We start from the raw sequence: 24111 nt of genomic DNA, 5'->3' as shown, positions 1-24111 counted from the left end.
AGACCAGATCCCTTCCCGTGGCCTTAGCGCAGTCCACTATAGTTTGACAGACTAGCATCATGGCAAAGGCAGGTTGCAGGTCTAGGCCTGCCAGAGAAAGGTCTTGGAAAGAATTTACAAATATTTAAAGATGGAATCCTGAAAATAGACACATCCTCCACGGGGATCTTGAATGAATTGTTAAGATGGGTTACTGCTGGATCCACAGCAGGAACGGCGCACTTCATAACAAAATGGATACAGAGCCCTCAGTCATTTGGGATGTGTAAAAAGCTTCTCAGGAGTCTCCCAGTCTCCATAAAGAATGGCTGGGAAAAGCCAGTGCACTGGAAAGGTCTCTGTGGGCTCTACAAGCCTCTAGAGAGGTAACAGCACTGGTAAAAGCTGCAGGCTGATGTTCCAGTTTTAAAGTGGTATACAAAGCATCAATAATAGCAAAGATGGCCTCTATAAGTCTGGGAGAAATAGCAGCATCAGGATTTTAGTGACTTAAAGCGGGAGTTCCGACGTTTTTTTTTTTTTTTTTTTAAAAGCCAGCAGCTACAAATACTGCAGCTGCTGACTTTTAAAATAGTGAGACTTACCCGCCCAGCGCGCCCGCGATGTCGGCACCCGAAGCCGATCTCTCGATCGTCTCTCGGGTGCTGCCGCCGCCATCTTGGGTATGGGAATCAGGAAGTGGAGTCTTGCGGCTTCATTTCATGGTTCCCTACTGCGCATGCGCGAGTCGCGCTGCGCAATAAGGATGGTCCCCGCTGTCTCTGGGATCCATGTCTCCCAGCAGACAGCAGGGGACCTGCGGAAAGGGGTGTAGATTCTGCGTAAAGGGGCGTATATTCTGCAGATATCGATGCCGGAAGTGGGTGCAGATACCTGTACTGTACAGGTACCTGCACCCCCCTCCCCCCTGAAAGGTGCCAATTGTCGTGCCGGAGGGCGGGAGGGTTCCAATGAGCAGAAGCTCCACTTTAGGGTGGAGCTCCGCTTTAACATCAGACAGAGCTTCTACAGTAGAAGGGTGAGGGGCTGTGGGCAGATAATATAATTATTCAGCTGTGGAAGGCATGGAAATATATTTATTAGCTTCTGCAGGTACAGTTAGCAAATAAAATTAGGGATGCACCGAATGGGTTTTTTGGTGCCGAAACCGATACCGAAAATGAAAAATACACTAGGCCGAAAACCGAAACCGATACCGAAACAGCACCGATACCGAAAATGACTGTTTTTTAAAAAAAATTTTATACAGGAGGTGGTCAGACTGGGGACATGGTACAGAAGATGGTCAGAGACTGGGGACATGGTGCAGGAGATGGTCAGAGACTGGGGACATGGTGCAGGAGATGGTCAGAGACTGGGGACATGGTGCAGGAGATGGTCAGAGACTGGGGACATGGTGCAGGAGATGGTCAGAGACTGGGGACATGGTGCAGGAGATGGTCAGAGACTGGGGACATGGTGCAGGAGATGGTCAGAGACTGGGGACATGGTGCAGGAGATGGTCAGAGACTGGGGACATGGTGCAGGAGATGGTCAGAGACTGGGGACATGGTGCAGGAGATGGTCAGAGACTGGGGACATGGTGCAGGAGATGGTCAGAGACTGGGGACATGGTACAGGAGATGGTCAGAGACTGGGGACATGGTACAGGAGATGGTCAGAGACTGGGGACATGGTACAGGAGATGGTCAGAGACTGGGGACATGGTACAGGAGATGGTCAGAGACTGGGGACGTGGTACAGGAGATGGTCAGAGACTGGGGACGTGGTACAGGAGATGGTCAGAGACTGGGGACGTGGTACAGGAGATGGTCAGAGACTGCGGACGTGGTACAGGAGATGGTCAGAGACTGCGGACGTGGTACAGGAGATGGTCAGAGACTGCGGACGTGGTACAGGAGAGGGTCAGAAATTGCACACATGATACATGACACATGATACAATTGATACAATGCAGCCAGTGTGTGTCTCCCCTCATAGCAGTCAGTGTGTGTCTCCCCTCATAGCAGTCAGTGTGTGTCTCCCCTCATAGCAGTCAGTGTGTGTCTCCCCTCATAGCAGTCAGTGTGTGTCTCCCCTCATAGCAGTCAGTGTGTGTCTCCCCTCATAGCAGTCAGTGTGTGTCTCCCCTCATAGCAGCCAGTGTGTGTCTCCCCTCATAGCAGCCAGTGTGTGTGTCTCCCCTCATAGCAGCCAGTGTGTGTGTCTCCCGTCATAGCAGCCAGTGTGTGTGTGTCCCCTCATAGCAGCCAGTGTGTGTGTCTCCCCTCATAGCAGCCAGTGTGTGTGTGTCCCCTCATAGCAGCCAGTGTGTGTGTCTCCCCTCATAGCAGCCAGTGTGTGTGTGTCCCCTCATAGCAGCCAGTGTGTGTGTGTCCCCTCATAGCAGCCAGTGTGTGTGTGTCCCCTCATAGCAGCCAGTGTGTGTGTGTCCCCTCATAGCAGCCAGTGTGTGTGTGTCCCCTCATAGCAGCCAGTGTGTGTGTGTCCCCTCATAGCAGCCAGTGTGTGTGTGTCCCCTCATAGCAGCCAGTGTGTGTGTGTGTCCCCTCATAGCAGCCAGTGTGTGTGTGTCCCCTCATAGCAGCCAGTGTGTGTGTGTCCCCTCATAGCAGCCAGTGTGTGTGTGTCCCCTCATAGCAGCCAGTGTGTGTGTGTCCCCTCATAGCAGCCAGTGTGTGTGTGTCCCCTCATAGCAGCCAGTGTGTGTGTGTGTCCCCTCATAGCAGCCAGTGTGTGTGTGTCCCCTCATAGCAGCCAGTGTGTGTGTGTGTCCCCTCATAGCAGCCAGTGTGTGTGTGTCCCCTCATAGCAGCCAGTGTGTGTGTGTCCCCTCATAGCAGCCAACCTGTGAAGAGAAAACAGAAGAGAGAAGAGGAGAGTCGCCTCCGTCGCCTGTTTGATCACAGCAGGGGAACATCACAGCTTTCAGTTCAATAGCTGTGTGTTCCCGGCCGCGCGCCGTCACGTACAGCCCCTCCCCCTTGTCAGGGCACTTTGATAGACAGATCATCCGTCCAATCCTACGGGTGATCTGTCTATCAAAGTGCCCTGACAAGGGGGAGGGGCTGTACATGATGGCGCGCGGCCGGGAACACACAGCTATTGAACTGAAAGCTGTGATGTTCCCGCGCTGTGATCAAACAGGCGGCGGAGACGGCTTGCCTGCACTATAGCGTGATATAGCTCTTCATGATGGGCGCACCAGGGGCGGGGGGCGGAGCCCCGCCCCCTACCCTGGCCCGCCCCATTTTCGGCTCCATTATCGGCCGTTTTTCTCTTTCGGCAAATTGCCGAAAAGGGCATTTTCGGCCGATATGTTTCGGCGGCCGAAATTTCGGTGCATCCCTAAATAAAATTGCAATCAGGACCACAAAATCTTGCTCAACTGCAATGCAATCCTACCAGGATAGGAGGCGGCCATGCCTGATGAAGCTTTTGAACACTTTGAGGATGGCAGAGACCCAAGGAACATTCCAGTGTCATTCCCTTCAGTGGGTACACTGCATGCAGGACCGAAACCAGTACAACGTGACTTCTTCCAATGCATACGAGATCTGAATGGTCACGCTGCAAACCAGGGACAACATAGCTCAGGGTACAAGGCTAGGCTTTGAACACTCACAAACCATCTGCCGGGAGCAAAAGAAGATCAGATGGCCAGAGGTGACCAAAAAGGTGGGCAGCAAAGACCGACTGAGGAAAATATATGCGTCATTTGCGATCAGAAGCAGTGGCAGAAAGGCGCTTCATCAATGCTGAATGGCAAGAAAGTGAATGCAGACTGTACACCTGACATTCCTCCTAGCAGATTAGTCCTTCAGTGGTAAACTGGCAGAAAGTTGGGGATTATAACAGTGCCTGGTGGTACTATTAATGAGGTAGCCCCCTGTACACAGCCCACACAAAAAGTGAGTTTTCAGAGACAGGATCACACGAGAGTCTGTGTCATGGCCCTGGACTTAGAAAGCAATAACACAGTGCACACAGGGCTGGAACAAAGCAGAGCCCAGTTCCTAAAGGTCACATTTTAGGCAAGCCCCATGATTGTCTGTCCAATGGGGTTCGGTTACGGTCTCTGCAACTAGTGCGGAGGATACACCAGTCCACATAGCTGCATATATAGACAAGCTCAAGCATATTGTACAGAAGGGGTTGACAAATTTGCTTGGAATCTAGGAGCCAACTAAAAAAGTTATGAGCCAGGTCGGTAACGGCAATCCGGACCTGTCCCTGGCCTGACATGGAGACGAGTGAGGGGAAGATGGCGCAGCCCCCCCACCTTTCTCCAAGTCATTGCCCATAGCTCTTAGAGGGACATTTTATTTATTTTTTCAAATGACAATTTTTTTTTTAATTGCATTTTAGTGTAAATATGAGATCCGAGGTCTCTCCTACCCCAGATCTCATATACAAGAGGACCTGTCATGCTTTTTTCTATTACAAGGGATTTTTACATTCCTTGTAATAGGAATAAAAGTGACAGAATTTTTTTTTTTTTAAAAGAACAGTGAAAAAAATAAAAAAGTTAAAGTAAGAAAATAAAAATAATTTTAAACGCGCCCTGTCCCGCCCGCATACGAAAGCGGTGTTCAAACCACACATGTGAGGTATCGCTGCGATCGGTAGAGCGAGAGCAATAATTCTAGCCCTAGACCTCCTCTGTAACTCAAAACGTGCAACCTGTAGAATTTTTTAAACGTCGCCTATGGAGATTTTAAAGGGTAAAAGTTTGTCGCCATTCCATGAGCGGGCGCAATTTTGAAGCGTGACATGTTGGGTATCAATTTACTCGGCGTAACATTATCTTTCACAATATAAAAAATAATTGGGCTAACTTTACTGTTGTCTTATTTTTTTATTAAATAAATTATTTTTCCCCAAAAAAGTGCGCTTGTAAGTCCGCTGCGCAAATACGGTGTGACAGACAGTATTGCAACGACCACCATTTTATTCTCTAGGGCAGTGATGGAGAACCTTGGCACTCCAGCTGTTTTAGAACTACATTTCCCATGATGCTCATGCACTCTGCAGTGTAGCCGAGCATCATGGGAAATGTAGTTGCAAAACATCTGGGGTGCCAAGGTTCGCCATCACTGCTCTAGGGTGTTAGAATAAAAAAATATATATAATGTTTAGGCGTTCTAAATAATGGGAAGGAGATAGGCAGGCAATAAAAAACAGGCAGGGGAAGCTCCATTAGCATTGCTGGTTGTCATAACAATGGCCACCCAAGAGGGCGCCAGATTCCAGGAGGAATCATAGGACCGCAGAAGGCCTCAAAGCCGCGGCCTCAATTACCGGCCGCCGGCGGAACGGCCCGACGCGATGACGCGGGCACCAGGTCGCTAATTCTATAAATGCGACCTGGCGCCCGGGTTTTGTCTAGCCCTGTTGTACAGGAACCTTAAAATTTAAGAAAACGTTTTTGATTGGGAAAAAACAAGAGGAGAAGCTAGCAAGAAGGTTAGACTTTTTTCAGCAGAGCAGAGAAAGGCAGCTCTCCCACTAGCAAAAAAAAAAAACTAAGGCTGCTTAGAGTAGGAGGGTTTATACTGGGCTGATCACTGGTTTTTGTTTACAGTGTCCAGTCCTCTTGCAGGCAGAAGAATTACTCAACAGTCTCTGAATTGATTGTCCCTTAATGAACAAGAAACCTAAAAAGTGTTCAGTAAGTTTACATTTTCAAAGTACAGTAAAATGTTGTAGAATGTGGTAAGTTGGATACACAACTAACAAAGCAGTGCACTTTAGTACAGCTAAGGCTGGACAATTAGGTTGCAAGACATGGAGGTGCAGGCCCATTGGAGTGGACCTCTGTTCATATATGCTGAACAGTTTAGGGAAGATCATGCTGTAGGCACTGTTCTTGAGAACAGATGTTGGAACAAGGAATGCACTCTAATGCCTGGTACACACAATGAGATTATTGTCCGTTTTTTTTGTATGCTAGTCTCATATCAAAAATTAAGAGTTTAAAGTGATGGACATTTTCGTATGATAGAATACAAATTCAGAAGTGATGTAATATGTTGTAGTGTATTTGTATTGTATTTTCGAATGACAACAGCACCGATTAAACCAAAATCATACGAGAAAATAAATATTTTGTGCTTGTCCCATAAGACGATATCGGATGAACTGTCAGGATTGGCTCTGGAAAGCTCCCTACCAACCATCAGATTATCATATGATAACTTTGAAAACTGTATTTTTTTTTTGTACGATTTTCTGATCGTGTGTATGAGCCATAAGGGGATCACAGTATCAATACTGAAAAAAGTGCTGGCGTCTCTGGTCTCCTATCAGAGATGTCAACGGGGAATGTGTGAGCAAGGGGACTATCACGGGGCACAAATAATTATAAAACGGTTAAGACAAAAACGTTGATTAATATAAAAACAGTTTATTCAAAATACAAAGATATATTATCTTCAAATATGAATCACAGATTCGTAGAAAAGGGTGAGGTAATTCTCGACTAGTTTCGCTTCACAGCTTCTTCTGGATATTACCTACATCTAAAAATACATTGATTTAGTATGAAATTTATTATATATTATAGTCACAACATCTTATATATACAGTCATTTCAGTGTGGAGACAAGGTTATACAAATTAACGTGAGAGCGCATTCTTAACTCTCCAACCCCATCCCAGCCCCAGGCCAGATTGATCTATATATATATATATATAATATAATATATTATATATTAATATATAATAATATATAATATATTAATATGATATATATATATATATATATATATATATATATAATATAATATTATTATATAATATATTATATATTATATAATATAATATAATTATATAATATAATATAATATAATAATTATATATAATAAATGTCATACTAAATCAATGTATTTTTAGATGTAGGTAATATCCTGAAGAAGCTGTGAACCGAAACTAGTCGAGAATTACCTCACCTTTTTCTACAAATCTGTCATTCATATTTGAAGATAATATATCTTTGTATTTTGAATAAACTGCTTTTATATTAATTAACGTTTTTGTCTTAACCGTTTTATCATTATTTGTGCCCCGTGATAGTCCCCTTGCTCACACATTCCCCGTTGACATCTCTGATAGGAGACCAGAGACGCCAGCACTTTTTTTTAGATTATCTGATTGGGATGAGGGTGCACACCATTAAGTTATGGTCTATTACGGTCTATCTATCAAATATGAATCACAGATTCGTAGAAAAGGGTGAGGTAATTCTCGACTAGTTTCGCTTCACAGCTTCTTCAGGATATTACCTACATCTAAAAATACATTGATTTAGTATGAAATTTATTATAGTCACAACATCTTATATATACAGTCATTTCAGTGTGGAGACAAGGTTATACAAATTAACGTGAGAGCGCATTCTTACCTCTCCAACCCCATCCCAGCCCCAGATCAATCTGGCCTGGGGCTGGGATGGGGTTGGAGAGGTAAGAATGCGCTCTCACGTTAATTTGTATAACCTTTTCTCCACATTGAAATGACTGTATATATATAAGACGTTGTGACTATAATATATAATAAATTTCACACTAAATCAATGTATTTTTAGATGTAGGTAATATCCTGAAGAAGCTGTGAAGCGAAACTAGTCGAGAATTACCTCACCCTTTTCTACGAATCTGTGATTCATATTTGAAGATAATATATTTTGAATAAACAGTTTTCATATTAATCAACGTTTTTGTCTTAACCTTTTTATCATTATTTGTGCCCCGTGATAGTCCCCTTGCTCACACATTCCCCGTTGACATCTCTGATAGGAGACCAGAGACGCCAGCACTTTTTTTTCTAGATTATCTGATTGGGATGAGGGTGCACACCATTAAGTTATGGTCTATTACGCTTTGAAGCCATTTTTTTTTTTTTTTACAGTACCAATACTGATGCAAGGAACTGCTGACCATGTAAGGAGGAACATCATACATCTCCCAGTCAAAATTTTTCTCTTCCTTCAACTTTCCCTGCAGAATGTTGCTACAGCAGACACTCACCTGTACAGAGGAGGCCATCTTTATAATAAAGTGCATAAACTCTGGCACTGTGCCCAATCAGTGACGCAGTCTGGAATGCTTCATGATTGGCCAGTTGTTTCATCCGCAAGATGGCCTTCAGGTAAACATTCTTCCAGTGAAGAGTATCCTGCACGGTGTCATCAATCTGCCAGCCTAAACTCCGACATGCAGTCTGCCACACCTCTGTACAGGCACTTATCACCTTGTTCCATTGCTTGGAGACCAGGCAGCAAGTGAGTAAGGTCTGCGGGTCCAGCCATTTTAGCAAGTAGAAGCTGAGCTCCAGTGGAAGAAGTTTTAGGAAATCTCTTTTCAGAAGTGTCTCCAGATTATTGGAGAGATGCCGTAGCTGCACCGCACCGCTTAGGCTGATCAAGTGATCCAAAGTCTCATTTTTCTGCAGGTCGGTCAAGGTGAAGAAGGACGCTGAAAGGTTTTCAAGCCATGTCTCAAAATCTTTCTTCTCCATAGGTTTCTGGTAGTAGCAGGCTGGGGGGGGGGGGGGGGGGGGGGAAACAGATGAAAAATCACCAAAATGTCATCCAGTAAACCAGGCAGCCCGTTTTACACAAAGGCTTCTATTTTTTTTTTTTAGTGCTCATGCACACGGACGTTTTAAAAAACTGGCTGCAAAGCTAGCTCCGACGCCTGGAAAAATGGCCGTTAAAAACGCGATTTTTACCACGTTTTGCATTGGCGTTGTTTAGCGTTAAGTAGCGTTTTTAAAGAAACACATCTCTTGGCTATAGCACTCAGAAAACAAAGAAAATATGTTGCGCGTTTATGCGCGTTTTCCCGCGATTCGCGTTTTTACAGCTCTAGCTCCGCGCCACGGAACGCACTGGTTCTGGGTTTTTTTTTTTACAGCTTAAAAACGCCTATGCCATTTGCAGCTCAAAAACGCCTAGGTGAGCATGAAGCCATAGACTAACATGGACAGGCGTTTTTAAAGCGGGAGTCCGCCGGGACTCCGCGTTTTTTTTTTTTTTAAAAGCCAGCAGCTACAAATACTGCAGCTGCTGACTTTTAAAATAGTGACACTTACCTGTCCAGCGCGCCCGCGATGTCGGCACCCGAAGCCGATCTCTAGATCGTCACTCGGGTGCTGCCGCCGCCATCTTGGGTATGGGAATCAGGAAATGGAGCCTTTCGGCTTCATTTCCCGGTTCCCTACTGCGCATGCGCGAGTCGCGCTGCGCAATAAGGACGGTCCCCGCTGCCTCTGGGATCTGTGTGTTTCCCAGCAGGCAGCGGGACACTTGCGGAAGGGGGCGGGCACTTGCGGAAAGGGGCGTAATCTACGCCCCTTTCCGCAGAGCTATCCCGGAAGTGGGTGCAGATACCTGGATTATCCAGGTAACTGCACCCCCCTCCCCCCTGAAAGGTGGCAATTGTGGCGCCGGAGGGGGGGAGAATTCCGATGAGCAGAAGGTCCATTTTAGGGTGGACCTCTGCTTTAAGCTGCAAAAAACGCTCAAAAAAGCGGCTGTAAAAACGTCCGTGTGCATGAGGCCTTAAAGTGGCACAAGTTTATTTGAAATATATAAAAAAAAAAAAACACAAAGTAAATACAGACATAAAACACACGAAAGAAACAACATAATGTTGGAGATTACCCTCCAGAGTAGGCATTACATCTTCACATCTCAATTACAGTTTGATAACGTTAGAGGCCGACCGATATGGGTTTTTCTCTGGCCGATGCCGATATTTAGAAATCGTGGCCGACATATGATGCCCATTTTTTTGGGCCGATATGTTAGGCCGATTTTTTATTTATTTTTTTCCTTTTTTTCCCCCTTCATCTCATAAAATCTAAGTTGGACACCTTTCACACTGGGGCGTTTTTCAGGCGATTTTGGGCTAAAAATAGCGCCTGTAAATTGCCTTCAAAACGGCTCCCCTGCAGTCTGTGTGGAAGCCCCGAGTGCTTTCACAATGAGGAGATGCGCTGGCAGGACGTTAAAAAAAAAAAAAAAAAAAATCCTGCAAGCAGCATCTTTGGATCGGTGTAAACCGCTCCTCCACCACTCCTGCCCATTGAAATGAATGGTCACCACTGCGGAAGCGCATGCAATGCGCTTTTGCAGCAGTGCTTCAAAAAAAAATTAAAAAGTCAGCAGCTGCAAACACTGTAGCTGTTGACTTAATAGGCCCACTTACCTGTCCAGGGCGCCCGCGATGTCGGCCGCCCGAGGCCGACCCGTCCCTCGGCTCCGCCATTCTATCTAAGGGAAACAGGCAGTGGAGCCTTGCGGCTTCACTACCCGTTTCCTACTGCACATGCGCGAGTCGCGCAGCGCTTTGTGAATGGGGCGCGCTGTGTTCTGGGGCACACAGTTCCCAGAACACAGCGCGACCCATTACCCAGAAGACGCCGCACGGAGGAGAGAAGAAAGAAGATCCCCGCGGAGGAGGAAAAGGCAGATTAGGATGATGTGCCTAGCAACAGGCATTTCTGGTAAGTAAAAAAAATTTTTTTTTTTAATGATTTTTTTTTTTCAAATTTTTAATCTATTTTTTTTTTCAGGGTGGCCCTCCACTTTAATACTACAATTGGCTGCTGTCCACAACTCCAGAGCTACAAATTGAAATAATGGCAGAAACAACTTGGGTAGATGTGATTAAGGCCGGGTACACCTTGCTCCAACATGGAAGTCAGACGACTTCCGATCCAACTTTGATGCGACGTCCATGAACAGGATCCGACAATACCAGGACCTTCAAGTCTGGTATGAAACTTAAAGTGGTTGTAAACTGTTTTGTTTGACTTCTACCTATAGGTAAACCTAGAATAAGGCTTACCTATAGGTAGTGGAAATATCTCCTAAACATGCAGCGTTTAGGAGATACTTCACTTGTAGTGCGCCTGTGTCATCATCGGCGCATGCGCTGTGAAGAATCGGACCTCCGTGCTGTTTCTTCCCCAGCGTGTGCTGTGACTGACAGCTTCCACGTGCATGGACGATGCTCGTGGCCGACGGTCGCGATGACTGCCGGCCATGAGCAATCGCGGGCACGAGAGACAGAATGCGGATGTGTGTGTGAGTAAACACACAAATCCCTGTTCTGGGAGGAGTGACAGAGCGCGAGCTCCTAATAGCTAGGAACCATCATATGTCAGTCCCCTCCCCCTACAGTTAGAAATACACACTGGGAACACAGTTAACCCCTTGACTACCCCCTAGCGTTAACCCCTTCCCTGCCAGTGACATTTTTACAGTAATCAGTGCATTTTTATAGCACTGATCGCTGTATAAATGCCAATGGTCCCAAAAATGTGTCAAAAGTGTCTGATGTGTCCGCCATAATGTTGCAGTCCCGATAAAAATCACAGATCGCCGCTATTACTAGTATAAAAAAAAAAAAAAACTTATAATAAAATTGCTATAAATCTATCCGCTATTTTGCAGATGCTATAACCTTTGCGCAAACCAAACATACGCTTATTGCGATTTTTTTTTACCAAAAATATGTAGAAGAATACATATCGGCGTAAACTGAGAAAAAATTAATTTTATTTTTAAAAATTTGCGATATTTATTATATCAAAAAGTACAAAATATTGTGTTTTTTTTTTCAAAATTGTGGCTCTTTTTTTTGTTTATAGCGCAAAAAATAAAAGCTGCAGAGGCGATCAAATACCACCAAAAGAAAGATTTTATTTGTGGGAAAAAAAAATGACTGCGCAATTGTCAGTTAAAGCGATGCAATGCCAAATCGCAAAAGGTTTTAATTCTGCTTTAACTATATTGAAATTTTGCATAACTGAACAGATTGCCAGAGCAGCTTGATAATGGAGGTGAACTAGGGAAGTGATGAAAAAGGAAATTTTCCAATGTTTCAGTGACAACGGTCTTACACCCCTTTCACACCAGGGCGTTTTGCAGGTGCTATAGCGTTAGAAATCCGCCCTAAAGAAGCTGCACCATTATGTGTAGTGTGAAAGCCTCGAGGGCTTTCACACTACAGCGGTCCGCTGGCAGGACGTCAGAAAAAAGTCCTGCCAGCAGCTTCTTTGGAGCGGTGAAGGAGCGGTGTGTTTACCGCTCCTCCACTGCTGCTCCTCATTGAAATCAACGGGGCAGCGCTGTATCACCGCCGGCAAAACGCCGCATATTGCCGGGGGTTTTAACCCTTTCGCGGCCGCTAGCGGGGGTAAAAGCGCCCCGCTAGTGGCCGAAATGCGCCGCAAATCCAGCGGTAAAAATAACGGCGTTTTACCGCCGACGCAATGGGCGGTGTGGTGTGAAAGGGGTCTAAGGGATTATTTCTCCCACTTTCACACGGACATATGTCTGATTTTAGCGGATCGGATGACAGCGGACATGTCGCCACTGACATCCGTTGCTCCATAGGCCTGCATGGAGCGTCCGTTCAGGTCCGCCTAAAAAACTGACAGGCGGCTCCATAGGCCACGCAGGCCTATGGAGCGACGGATGTCAGTGGTGACATGTCCGCTGTCATCCGATCCGCTAAAATCAGACATATGTCAATACGTTTGCCATCCATCCTGGCGGATTGAATCGGATGCTGTCAGCATGCCTGGCAATTTGTGCATCGGAATTGTGTACACACTATCGGAATTTCCGACAATGGATTTTGACGCGATCGGAATTTCCGACAATGGATTTTGTTGTCGGAAAATTTGAGATCCAGATCTCGAATTTTGTGCGACGGAAATTCCCATGCAAAATGTCCGATTGTGCCTACACATGGTCGGAATTTCCGACAAAAAGCTCCCATCAAATATTTTCAAGCATAAGGCCTCATTCACAGAGGACCATATACCACACCGGCACACTTCTAAATGTTATTGCTCTACAGCAAAACACTAAAATCAAAAACTTGTTTGCTCACAAATTCCCTGCACAGGACTGTCTGCTAATCAAAAGAAAGAAAAATGAACATTATTATATTTGCACATTATGGAACCCATTAATTTTTATAGGATGTGGTGGTGACTATATAACATGGCATGTAACTCCTGGCTGACTAACACAGCCTTATGCCGCGTACACATGAGCGGACTGTATGGCGTACTTAGTCCGTCATACAATCCGACGGACAGTCCGTCATACTTTCCACTGAACGGACTTGACCACACACGGATACCCAAACAGTCCCTCGAAAGCTTGCGCGATGACGTGTACAGCACGTACGACGGGACTAGAAATAGGAAGTCCAATACACAGCAAAGCACCCTTCCGCCGTGTAAATCCTTTCTGGGCATGCGCCATTCTTAGTCCGTCGAACTAGCATACTGACGAGCGGATTGTCCGCTGAAACCAAAGTATGACGGACAGAATTTCGAAAAATCCGAAATTCTTAGTACGCTGGACTGCACGCTGAAAAAGTCCGCTGAAGCCCACACACGAGCGGACTGTCCGCTGAAATGTGTTTCGACGGACTAAGTACGCCATACAGTCCGCCCGTGTGTACGCGGCATTACAGATGAGTGATACCTGCATGACAGTCATATGGAGTTTTTTTTACAGGACTCCTCATCGCAGTAATATACAGAGTAGATTCAGGGGCGGACTGACAACTCATGGGGCCCCCGGGCAATAGAAGATTATGGGGCCCCCAGGCAATCAGAGATTATGGGGCCACATAGTATACACAGACATGTTTCTATTGACTGAGAAGGTACTGGAGAGGTGGGGCAGCTATAATCTCAGGATTTTTAGACCAAAAGGATGTCGGTAAGGGGCATTTCAGAGACAGATGTAAAAAACAAAACAAAAAAAAAACACAGATTTTTACATACTGTCCCTGGTTTTACTGAGGCTGGCAACCCTGATGGGGCCCCCTAGTGGCCCGGGGCCCTCGGGCAGTTGCCCAAGTGGCCAAATGGTCAGTCTGCCCCTGAGTAGATTACAAAAGAATTATACTATCACAGTAACAAAGATAACAGGGAAGCAATACACACCATCACAGTAATGTCTCCTCTAATCGGCACACCGCTGACTCAGCATACCCTATAGATGATGCCTGGATAGAACAACAAAATAGCATATTATAAACACTTTGATACAGAGACTTGGGGTTCTCTATATAGCACTACAGCATAGGCAAGAGCGATCTAAATGTATATTAATAATACAAATTATAGTTTGTGAATGTGGTGGGCACATTAGAGTGTAAGCTCTTCTGGTGCAGAGGTTAACATGAATGGTTTGGGGTTCCCAGTAAAGTGCTGCAGAAAATGTCAGAACTAAATTAATAAATGAATAATAAACGTGTGACTGTAGTGGGTCATTAGAATGTGAGCTCCTTTGGTGCAAATGTGATGCGACTTGCTTAGTGTTCTCAGTCAGGATAAAGAGTCACAGCGATATTATAGAAAATGTGTGATAATAATTCCTGATTATGAAGAGATGACACTTGACTGAATATGGAGCAATACCACAAGGGAGGGAATACTCAATATACCAATCCAGCTATTGTCAGCGAAGGAAACAAAAAGGATTATGAAGAAGAGTCACGTATTTATCTGTCAGCGATCATCATTACAGATCAGGAATGGATAATGGAATAGAGTGGCTTTGATACATGGACAGTGGAGCTCTTCCCTGCTTATCACTATATAGAAATATATGTACTGTTACTGTATAAGGAGGTATATGGTGCGTGTACATAATTTGACATATATATGAAGTGGGTATATAATGTATGTAGCTAATAATACATCTACATTTAGGGGGTATATAGTGTATGTACCTAATTGGACATCTACATTTAAGGGGTATATAGTGTATGTACCTAATTGGACATCTACATTTAGGGGGTATATAGTGTATGCAGCTAATTGGACAGCTACATTTAGGGGGTATATAGTGTATGTACTCAATTGGACAGCTACATTTAAGGGGTATATAGTGTGCATACACAATTAGATATATGATGGGGTGTTGCCAAGGTCCTAGGAGTAGTCTTGGACTCTGAACTCTCCTTTAAGCTCCACGTCCAATCACTATCCAAATCCTGCCGCCTCAACCTCCTGAACATCTCCAAAATACGCCCCATTCTAACCAATGACACAACAAAGCTCTTAATTCACTCCCCTGGTCATCTCTCGCCTTGACTACTGCGACTCCTTCCTCATTGGCTTACCTCTGCATACTCTATTCCCCCTTCAGTCCATCATGAATGCTACTGCCAGACTCATCCACCTTACCAAGCGCTCTGTCTCTGCTACTCCTCTCTGCCAATCCCTTCACTGGCTTCCGCTCACCCAACAAATTAAATTCAAGATACTAACTACCTACAAATCAATCCACAACTCTGCCTCCAGCTAAATCACTGACCTAATCTCAAAATACCAACCTAATCACCCTCTTCGTTCTTCTCAAGACCTCCTGCTCTCTAGCTCTCTTGTCACCTCCTCCCATGCTCGTCTCCAGGACTTTTCCAGAGCCTCTCCAAGCCTGTGGAACTCCTTACCCCAATCTGTACATCTATCACCTAATCTAATCGCTTTTAGACGACCCCTGAAAACCCTTCTCTTCAGAGAAGCCTATCCTACCCACACCGAACAGCTGTATTTTCATTTTCGTCTAGTTTGTAAGGAGCAGGGCCCTCTGATCCTGTCTAGATTGTAAGGAGCAGGGCCCTCTGATCCCGTCTAGATTGTAAGGAGCAGGGCCCTCTGATCCCATCTAGATTGTAAGGAGCAGGGCCCTCTGACCCCGTCTAGATTGTAAGGAGCAGGGCCCTCTGATCCCATCTAGATTGTAAGGAGCAGGGCCCTCTGACCCCGTCTAGATTGTAAGGAGCAAGGCCCTCTGATCCCGTCTAGATTGTAAGGAGCAGGGCCCTCTGATCCCATCTAGATTGTAAGGAGCAGGGCCCTCTGATCCCATCTAGATTGTAAGGAGCAGGGCCCTCTGATCCCTTCTAGATTGTAAGGAGCAGGGCCCTCTGATCCCTTCTAGATTGTAAGGAGCAGGGCCCTCTGATCCCTTCTAGATTGTAAGGAGCAGGGCCCTCTGAGCCCGTCTAGATTGTAAGGAGCAGGGCCCTCTGATCCCTTCTAGATTGTAAGGAGCAGGGCCCGCTGATCCCTTCTAGATTGTAAGGAGCAGGGCCCTCTGACCCCGTCTAGATTGTAAGGAGCAAGGCCCTCTGATCCCGTCTAGATTGTAAGGAGCAGGGCCCTCTGATCCCATCTAGATTGTAAGGAGCAGGGCCCTCTGATCCCATCTAGATTGTAAGGAGCAGGGCCCTCTGATCCCATCTAGATTGTAAGGAGCAGGGCCCTCTGATCCCTTCTAGATTGTAAGGAGCAGGGCCCTCTGATCCCTTCTAGATTGTAAGGAGCAGGGCCCTCTGAGCCCGTCTAGATTGTAAGGAGCAGGGCCCTCTGATCCCTTCTAGATTGTAAGGAGCAGGGCCCGCTGATCCCTTCTAGATTGTAAGGAGCAGGGCCCTCTGATCCAGTCTAGATTGTAAGGAGCAGGGCCCTCTGATCCCTTCTAGATTGTAAGGAGCAGGGCCCTCTGATCCAGTCTAGATTGTAAGGAGCAGGGCCCTCTGATCCAGTCTAGATTGTAAGGAGCAGGGCCCTCTGATCCAGTCTAGATTGTAAGGAGCAGGGCCCTCTGATCCCATCTAGATTGTAAGGAGCAGGGCCCTCTGACCCCGTCTAGATTGTAAGGAGCAGGACCCTCTGATCCCGTCTAGATTGTAAGGAGCAGGGCCCTCTGACCCCGTCTAGATTGTAAGGAGCAGGACCCTCTGATCCCGTCTAGATTGTAAGGAGCAGGGCCCTCTGATCCTTCTGTATTGAATTGAACTGTCTTCCCCGATGTTGTAAAGCGCTGCGCAAACTGTTGGCAATATATAAATCCTGAATAATAATAATATAGTTTTTTGGGGGGGGTTATATAGTGTGCATGTATATAATTAGGTATAAATGATGGGGTTATATAGTATAACTGAGGGGGGAACACTATCAGACATATAAATGATGGCAATATAATAGAGATATATGATGGGGTGCATATACTTAGGTATATACAAGGGTGCATTTCCCGTGTGTACACTACGATATAAATGCTGGGGGTGTGTAGTATAAGGGGGTATATATGATGGGGTGATATCGTGTATTATGTACTGTGGGAGGCTCTGCCCCCCAGGAGGGAGAAGTGCAGCGCACAGGGCGGCACTCGGGGTAATTACAGAGCTGTGTGGAAGGATTTGGAGATAGTGAGGTGGAGGAGAGAACAGGAAGTGGGCGGAGACTCCAATAAGCCGTCACTGTATTGGGGCCCTTAGGCGAGGGCCCCGGTGTCAGTGTACCTGGTTCCCCATGGGTTCGTCCTCCTCAATGCCGCCATCTTTCCCGGGAGGCGGAGACTCTGACTCCCGCCTGCCCCGCCCCCCTGCCGCCGCTCCCCGCGCTCGTTGCTTCTGTTCAGGGCTGAAGGAGAAGATGTCGCGAGAATCTCTGGATCCGCCATGATGGATGAGGGCAAGGGCTCTAGATGTTGGCTGTAGGGTAAGCAGATGAGGCAGGTCGTCTTAGAGTTGTTCATAAAAACAGTCCTACGGATTTAAAAATACCGAATTTCACTATATAAGCCGAGTTTACTGTAAAAAATAAGCATGAAATTAACGATTCTGGTGGGTGTAATAAGATGTCCACTTGCCGCCTTTTCACCGTATCCTTACTGTGGACGAGTGCGGGGTGTAGCAAGATGGCGATGACGTTACATAATCTGACAGGTCGCAAAATCTGATGAAACACTTGCACTATGCCTATCACAAGAATCATCCGGACGGCTACAACAACATGGCGCCTGAGGTAGGAGTCCCATTTCCAGGGAGGGGGAAGGACCAATCAGTGTCACTTGCTGACCAGTGAAAGGAATCATGTGATCGCTGTATAGCCGCATCACGTGAGGAGTGCACTGGGGATCGGGGTGATTGTATTATGATGTGTGTGTCGGGGGTGTTATACGGTGACAGCATGAGACGAGCTGTGCTCTGGGAAGGAGCTCACCATTGATCCAGTGCTCTGCTCATTACACTGAACACAGGTACCATTCACCCAAACTGTTCAATCAGATTACTATTAGATCTCTGTTGAATACACTGAGGTATATGGGGGAGGGGGGTACGTATACAGCTGATGTTGGCACTTTTCTCTTTCAGGATGATGGACGGCGAGGATTTCCAACCCCTCCTGGATCCGTCTCCTACTGAAGACCAGCTGGTACAGCAGAGCTCATATCTGAGGTGAGGCGTTCCGGGGTTGTATCTGAGGTGAGGCGTTCCGGGGTTGTATCTGAGGTGAGGCGTGCCGGGGTTGTATCTGAGGTGAGGCGTGCCGGGGTTGTATCTGAGGTGAGGCGTGCCGGGGTTGTATCTGAGGTGAGGCGTTCCGGGGTTGTATCTGAGGTGAGGCGTTCCGGGGTTGTATCTGAGGTGAGGCGTTCCGGGGTTGTATCTGAGGTGAGGCGTTCCGGGGTTGTATCTGAGGTGAGGCGTTCCGGGGTTGTATCTGAGGTGAGGCGTTCCGGGGCTGTATCTGAGGTGAGGCGTTCCGGGGCTGTATCTGAGGTGAGGCGTTCCGGGGCTGTATCTGAGGTGAGGCGTTCCGGGGCTGTATCTGAGGTGAGGCGTTCCGGGGCTGTATCTGAGGTGAGGCGTTCCGGGGCTGTATCTGAGGTGAGGCGTTCCGGGGCTGTATCTGAGGTGAGGCGTTCCGGGGCTGTATCTGAGGTGAGGCGTTCCGGGGCAGTATCTGAGGTGAGGCGTTCCGGGGCTGTATCTGAGGTGAGGCGTTCCGGGGCTGTATCTGAGGTGAGGCGTTCCGGGGCTGTATCTGAGGTGAGGCGTTCCGGGGCTGTATCTGAGGTGAGGCGTTCCGGGGCTGTATCTGAGGTGAGGCGTTCCGGGGCTGTATCTGAGGTGAGGCGTTCCGGGGCTGTATCTGAGGTGAGGCGTTCCGGGGCAGTATCTGAGGTGAGGCGTTCCGGGGCTGTATCTGAGGTGAGGCGTTCCGGGGCTGTATCTGAGGTGAGGCGTTCCGGGGCTGTATCTGAGGTGAGGCGTTCCGGGGCTGTATCTGAGGTGAGGCGTGCCGGGGTTGTATCTGAGGTGAGGCGTGCCGGGGTTGTATCTGAGGTGAGGCGTGCCGGGGTTGTATCTGAGGTGAGGCGTGCCGGGGTTGTATCTGAGGTGAGGCGTGCCGGGGTTGTATCTGAGGTGAGGCGTGCCGGGGTTGTATCTGAGGTGAGGCGTGCCGGGGTTGTATCTGAGGTGAGGCGTGCCGGGGTTGTATCTGAGGTGAGGCGTGCCGGGGTTGTATCTGAGGTGAGGCGTGCCGCGGTTGTATCTGAGGTGAGGCGTGCCGCTGTTGTATCTGAGGTGAGGCGTGCCGCGGTTGTATCTGAGGTGAGGCGTGCCGCTGTTGTATCTGAGGTGAGGCGTGCCGCGGTTGTATCTGAGGTGAGGCGTGCCGGGGTTGTATCTGAGTATGGTTGCCACCTCATCCCTTTAAAACCGAACACATATTATTTGCACAGTTTCTGTGGCTGATTAAGGTGATAATTAAACTCACTTGGTGCCTTATCTGCATGAAATTAGCCTCAGAACCTGTGTAACTCATATGTGTTCGGGTTTAAAGGGATGAGGTGGCAACTCTATATCTGAGGTGAGGCGTGCCGGGGTCGTATCTGAGGTGAGGCGTGTCCGGGGCTCGTATCTGAGGTGAGGCGTGTCCGGGGCTCGTATCTGAGGTGAGGCGTGTCCGGGGCTCGTATCTGAGGTGAGGCGTGTCCGGGGCTCGTATCTGAGGTGAGGCGTGTCCGGGGCTCGTATCTGAGGTGAGGCGTGTCCGGGGCTCGTATCTGAGGTGAGGCGTGTCCGGGGCTCGTATCTGAGGTGAGGCGTGTCCGGGGCTCGTATCTGAGGTGAGGCGTGTCCGGGGCTCGTATCTGAGGTGAGGCGTGCCCGGGGGGGTCGTATCTGAGGTGAGGCGTGCCCGGGGGGGTCGTATCTGAGGTGAGGCGTGCCCGGGGGGGGTGGTATCTGAGGTGAGGCGTGCCCGGGGGGGTGGTATCTGAGGTGAGGCGTGCCCGGGGGGGTGGTATCTGAGGTGAGGCGTGCCCGGGGGGGGTGGTATCTGAGGTGAGGCGTGCCCGGGGGGGTGGTATCTGAGGTGAGGCGTGCCCGGGGGGGTGGTATCTGAGGTGAAGCGTGCCCGGGGGGGTGGTATCTGAGGTGAGGCGTGCCCGGGGGGGGTGGTATCTGAGGTGAGGCGTGCCCGGGGGGGTGGTATCTGAGGTGAGGCGTGCCCGGGGGGGTGGTATCTGAGGTGAGGCGTGCCCGGGGGGGGGGGTGGTATCTGAGGTGAGGCGTGCCCGGGGGGGGGGTGGTATCTGAGGTGAGGCGTGCCCGGGGGGGGGGGTGGTATCTGAGGTGAGGCGTGCCCGGGGGGGGGGGTGGTATCTGAGGTGAGGCGTGCCCGGGGGGGGGGGTGGTATCTGAGGTGAGGCGTGCCCGGGGGGGGTGGTGGTATCTGAGGTGAGGCGTGCCCGGGGGGGGGTGGTATCTGAGGTGAGGCGTGCCCGGGGGGGGTGGTATCTGAGGTGAGGCGTGCCCGGGGCTCGTATCTGAGGTGAGGCGTGCCCGGGGGCCCGTATCTGAGGTGAGGCGCGCTGGGGTCAGGAGTGACTGTACATACTGTGCTCATCTGTGTAGTTAGATTGATAGATAGATGAGGAGGGACCGGCGTGCACGCTCTGACGCTGTCATAGAACAGGAGGAGAATGGTCCTGTGCGTGCGCCCCGACGCTGTCCTATAACAGCAGAGAGCGCGGTTTCTCAACCCTTTGACTTTGGAGGATTAAAAATTAATAAATTTTTGAAATAGCACTAAATAATATAAGAAATATTATAACCTACCTATTATTAACGTGGAACTTGTGCATGCTTTTTTTTTCTGCACCAATGCTTTATTTGGGTCAAGCTTGAGATAAGCAGCGTAAAGGGATTTAGCAGGTTGGGTTACCGGGGTGCAGCAGGGCGGAGCACAGAGAGCTAGTAGGGCACATTACAGTGGCAGTTTCCTTCACATGCAGAGCAGCACAGGGAAGCTGCTGTGATAGACTGTGGTTCTGCCATGCTATTCCCCGCTGGCCCCCCCTTCCTCGTTCTTCCAATGTGACGTTGCATACAAGCACCTGGGATGGACTGGAAAGGAGGGGGGGGGGGGGGTCATTGGGGAACAACGGAAACACTTGTTTGTTCTCTGTGCTGCTCTGCCTGCAGGGGTAATGATAGTGTTAGGTAAGTGGGACTGTAATCTACCCATCAGCTGCCTGCAATTGACAGGTAGATCGTGGCAGAACCCTGGTTGAGATACCGTGGCATAGAGAATTGTCCAGTGCACACATCCTGACACTGTCATGTGAGTTATTATGGAAGAGAATGGTTCAGTGTATTCACTCTGGCACCGTCTAACAGCAGATAACTATCAAGTGCAATTGTCACATAACAGCAGAGTGCTGCTGACCTGTAACCTCAGAGAACTGTCCACTGACAATGCTCGTACACTAGCTAATGATATATTATGCCGTACTTGCAAAGAATGATGTAGTGCATTCAATGTTATGCTACCATATATACAAGGGTTCTTCAAAAAATTTCTGCACTTATTGTTATAAGATTCGCACCAATCTTCACCACACCATGACAAATCTTATATTAATCAAAAAATTTACGTCAAATATTGCACTAGAGACTTGATGCATTCAGTTTGCTAAAGGAATTTTATTTATATTTTTTTCTGTGTATATACATATATTTTTTATGTAATTTTGCACATGTCAGATATATGTTTTACATCTATTTTTTAAAATTTTGCACAGTAGGAATTTTTTATGATGAACATCTATGTCCCCCCTTTTAACGTATATATTTATGAATTTATGATACTATTTTAGTATACTTTATTTATATATTTGCACTCTATTTTGCTAATGATACCGATAAATGTTTGCTAGCTATAATCACAGGTTGTTAATTCTAACAAGTTACTATATATCTTGCGTAAGGAGCGCAACACCACCCCCTATTTTTTGATTACTTACACATTTGGACACGAGTTTGGTCCTTACGGTGTATGCAGCACCTTTTTCAATATATTATATCTATTCCTTTTTAACGCAGGAGTACCTACTTTACAAATCTTATATTAAACTGCATGGTCAGCCGGCTTGCCAGACAGACTAGTCACATGACACTCTCAAACACAACCGATTTACTACTACCCAGGCCCTCAGAGCCGGTTCACACAGGGGCGACTCGTCAGACGACTTAGCCGTCTGACAAGTCGCGTCCCGTTCTGTGCAATGTCAAGTCATGCTGACTTAGAAAAAGGTTCCTGTACGACTTTTGGGGCGACTTGAGTTGACTTCTATACAGAAGTCATTTTGCAAGCCGCCGCTAAAGTCGGATCCCGGTTGCCTGAAGCAGTCGCGCTGCAAGTCGTGCTGCCTTAGTGTGAACCGGGTCTCACTGTTTCCAAAAAATATGTAAAAGGGAGGAAACGTTTTGAAGATCCCTTTAGATAAAACAAGGAATGGCCTTGTGCACACAATCTTAACACTTTGAAAACAAGAGAATTGGCCAGTGTGTATGCTCTTGACAACGAACTATAACTGCAGAGAATTGTCAAATGCAGGCAATCTGCCATAGTCCTATTACAGCAAGGAACAGTCTTGTGCACACACCCGGACACTGTCATATAATGGTAGAAAATGGCTCAGTGAGCATGCTTTGATACTGTCATATGATGAAAGGGCACTGTAGTGTGAACACTCTGCCCTATAATGGCAGAGAATTATTCTGTGTGCATGCTCAGACACCAACTAATGCTGTCACATAATGACAAATGAGGACTCGTTGCGTACAATGATATGTTGTCATAAGAAAGCAAGGAATGGCTCAGTGCACACAATCTGACACTATCAAAGAGCCGCTAAGAATTGTCTAGTGTACACTCTCTCTCATACTGTCTTATAATAGAAGAGAATGGCACAGTGCACATGCTCTGACGCTCTTATAACGAGCATTTTCTCTTTTTTTCCTCCCACAGGAAGGTGCAGAACAGAAATCTGTATTTGGCCACATTGGCTGCTGTATTGGGTCCTCTGAGCTTTGGGTTTGTGCTGGGTTTCAGCTCTCCAGCCATCTCTGATCTGAAGAATGCAGACGATCCACGTTTAATATTGGATAAGGGCACAGCATCGTGGTTTGGAGTGAGTGTTCCCTTATTATGTACATTTGTAGTCTCCGGTATGAAAACATTACAGTTCAAAACTGTACTGGACAGATCACTAAAAAGAGGTGGGTGGACCTGACCGATCAGACCAGTGAGAGGGGCGAGAGGATCGAATCATACGGGTCAGTTGGAGGAGAGGGAGGAGCTGGCGGGTCATTTAGAAGGGAGGAAGCGGTTGATGGATCACTGGGGTTAGGAGGAATCGGAGGGTCTGACAGAACACTTTGAATTAGATGAAGTCCCCGACTGTTTGCTGGGTATTAGATTTGATGAAGATGGCAGTTTTCAATGTGTTCTGCTTTTTTTTTTTTTTTTTTTGTCTCTAAGTCCTATAGAGTTTTATGACATTTATCCAGAGAAATTTTAGAGTGGCAAAAATGTTGTTCCTCGTCATCATTCTTCTTTAGGGTGAAGAAATGGGAAGTGCAGCTACAGTATCTGTCGTGTGCTGATAGTTTGTCATAAATTAGTGTGAAGGTCACAAATAAGTGAGAAATCTGCACCTTGCTCTCGGTCAGGCATTATACACACACCAACATTTAGCAGTTACCAATTGCTGCTGACCAATGTGGAATTATGTGTCAACTGATCCATGAATTAATGTTTCTGCACATCACAGATTTTCTGTTGTATCTTTTGTTGATCTTAATTACTGATAATGCCACGTCTTCATCACATAGATTAATTATCTGTCAGAGCCCAGCATGTGCCATTCTAGTAAGGCCGCGTACACACACGCGGGACCTGTTCGCCCAACCTTGTTCGTCA

At 47.4% G+C, this 24111-nt stretch overlaps 1 protein-coding gene and 1 long non-coding RNA gene across 4 annotated transcripts in view; one reads left to right on the top strand and one right to left on the bottom strand.

Annotated features, from left to right (window-relative positions):
- Window positions 1-17466, bottom strand: part of LOC143981378 (F-box/WD repeat-containing protein 2) — a 43126-nt gene extending 25660 nt beyond the window's left edge. Inside the window, exons 1-3 of one of the 3 annotated variants that reach the window (XR_013274304.1) lie at window positions 17352-17466; window positions 13981-14042; window positions 8028-8537 (exon numbers count right to left, since the gene is read on the bottom strand). Coding sequence is in view for 2 of the 3 variants with exons in the window: in XM_077479193.1 (XP_077335319.1) it covers window positions 8028-8517 (490 nt within the window). In the remaining variant the exon portion in view is untranslated. The remainder of the gene's footprint in view (window positions 1-8027; window positions 8538-13980; window positions 14043-17351) is intronic. The other 2 variants (XM_077479193.1, XM_077479194.1) reach the window with 2 other exon arrangements.
- A 451-nt stretch (window positions 17467-17917) lies between these two features.
- Window positions 17918-23356, top strand: LOC143981379 (uncharacterized). Its single transcript, XR_013274305.1, has 3 exons — window positions 17918-18091; window positions 18207-18290; window positions 23158-23356. It is a non-coding gene; the product is annotated as an uncharacterized LOC143981379 (long non-coding RNA).
- Window positions 23357-24111: the final 755 nt, after the last annotated feature.

The sequence above is a fragment of the Lithobates pipiens genome, unplaced genomic scaffold (genome assembly GCF_037356315.1).
Source record: "Lithobates pipiens isolate NorthernLeopardFrog02 unplaced genomic scaffold, aLitPip1_a1.2 Scaffold_140, whole genome shotgun sequence".
In the NCBI taxonomy this organism is placed as follows: Eukaryota; Metazoa; Chordata; class Amphibia; order Anura; family Ranidae; genus Lithobates; species Lithobates pipiens.
The sequence above is the reverse complement of the archived record's forward strand: the minus strand, read 5'-3'. Positions and strand labels throughout refer to the sequence as shown.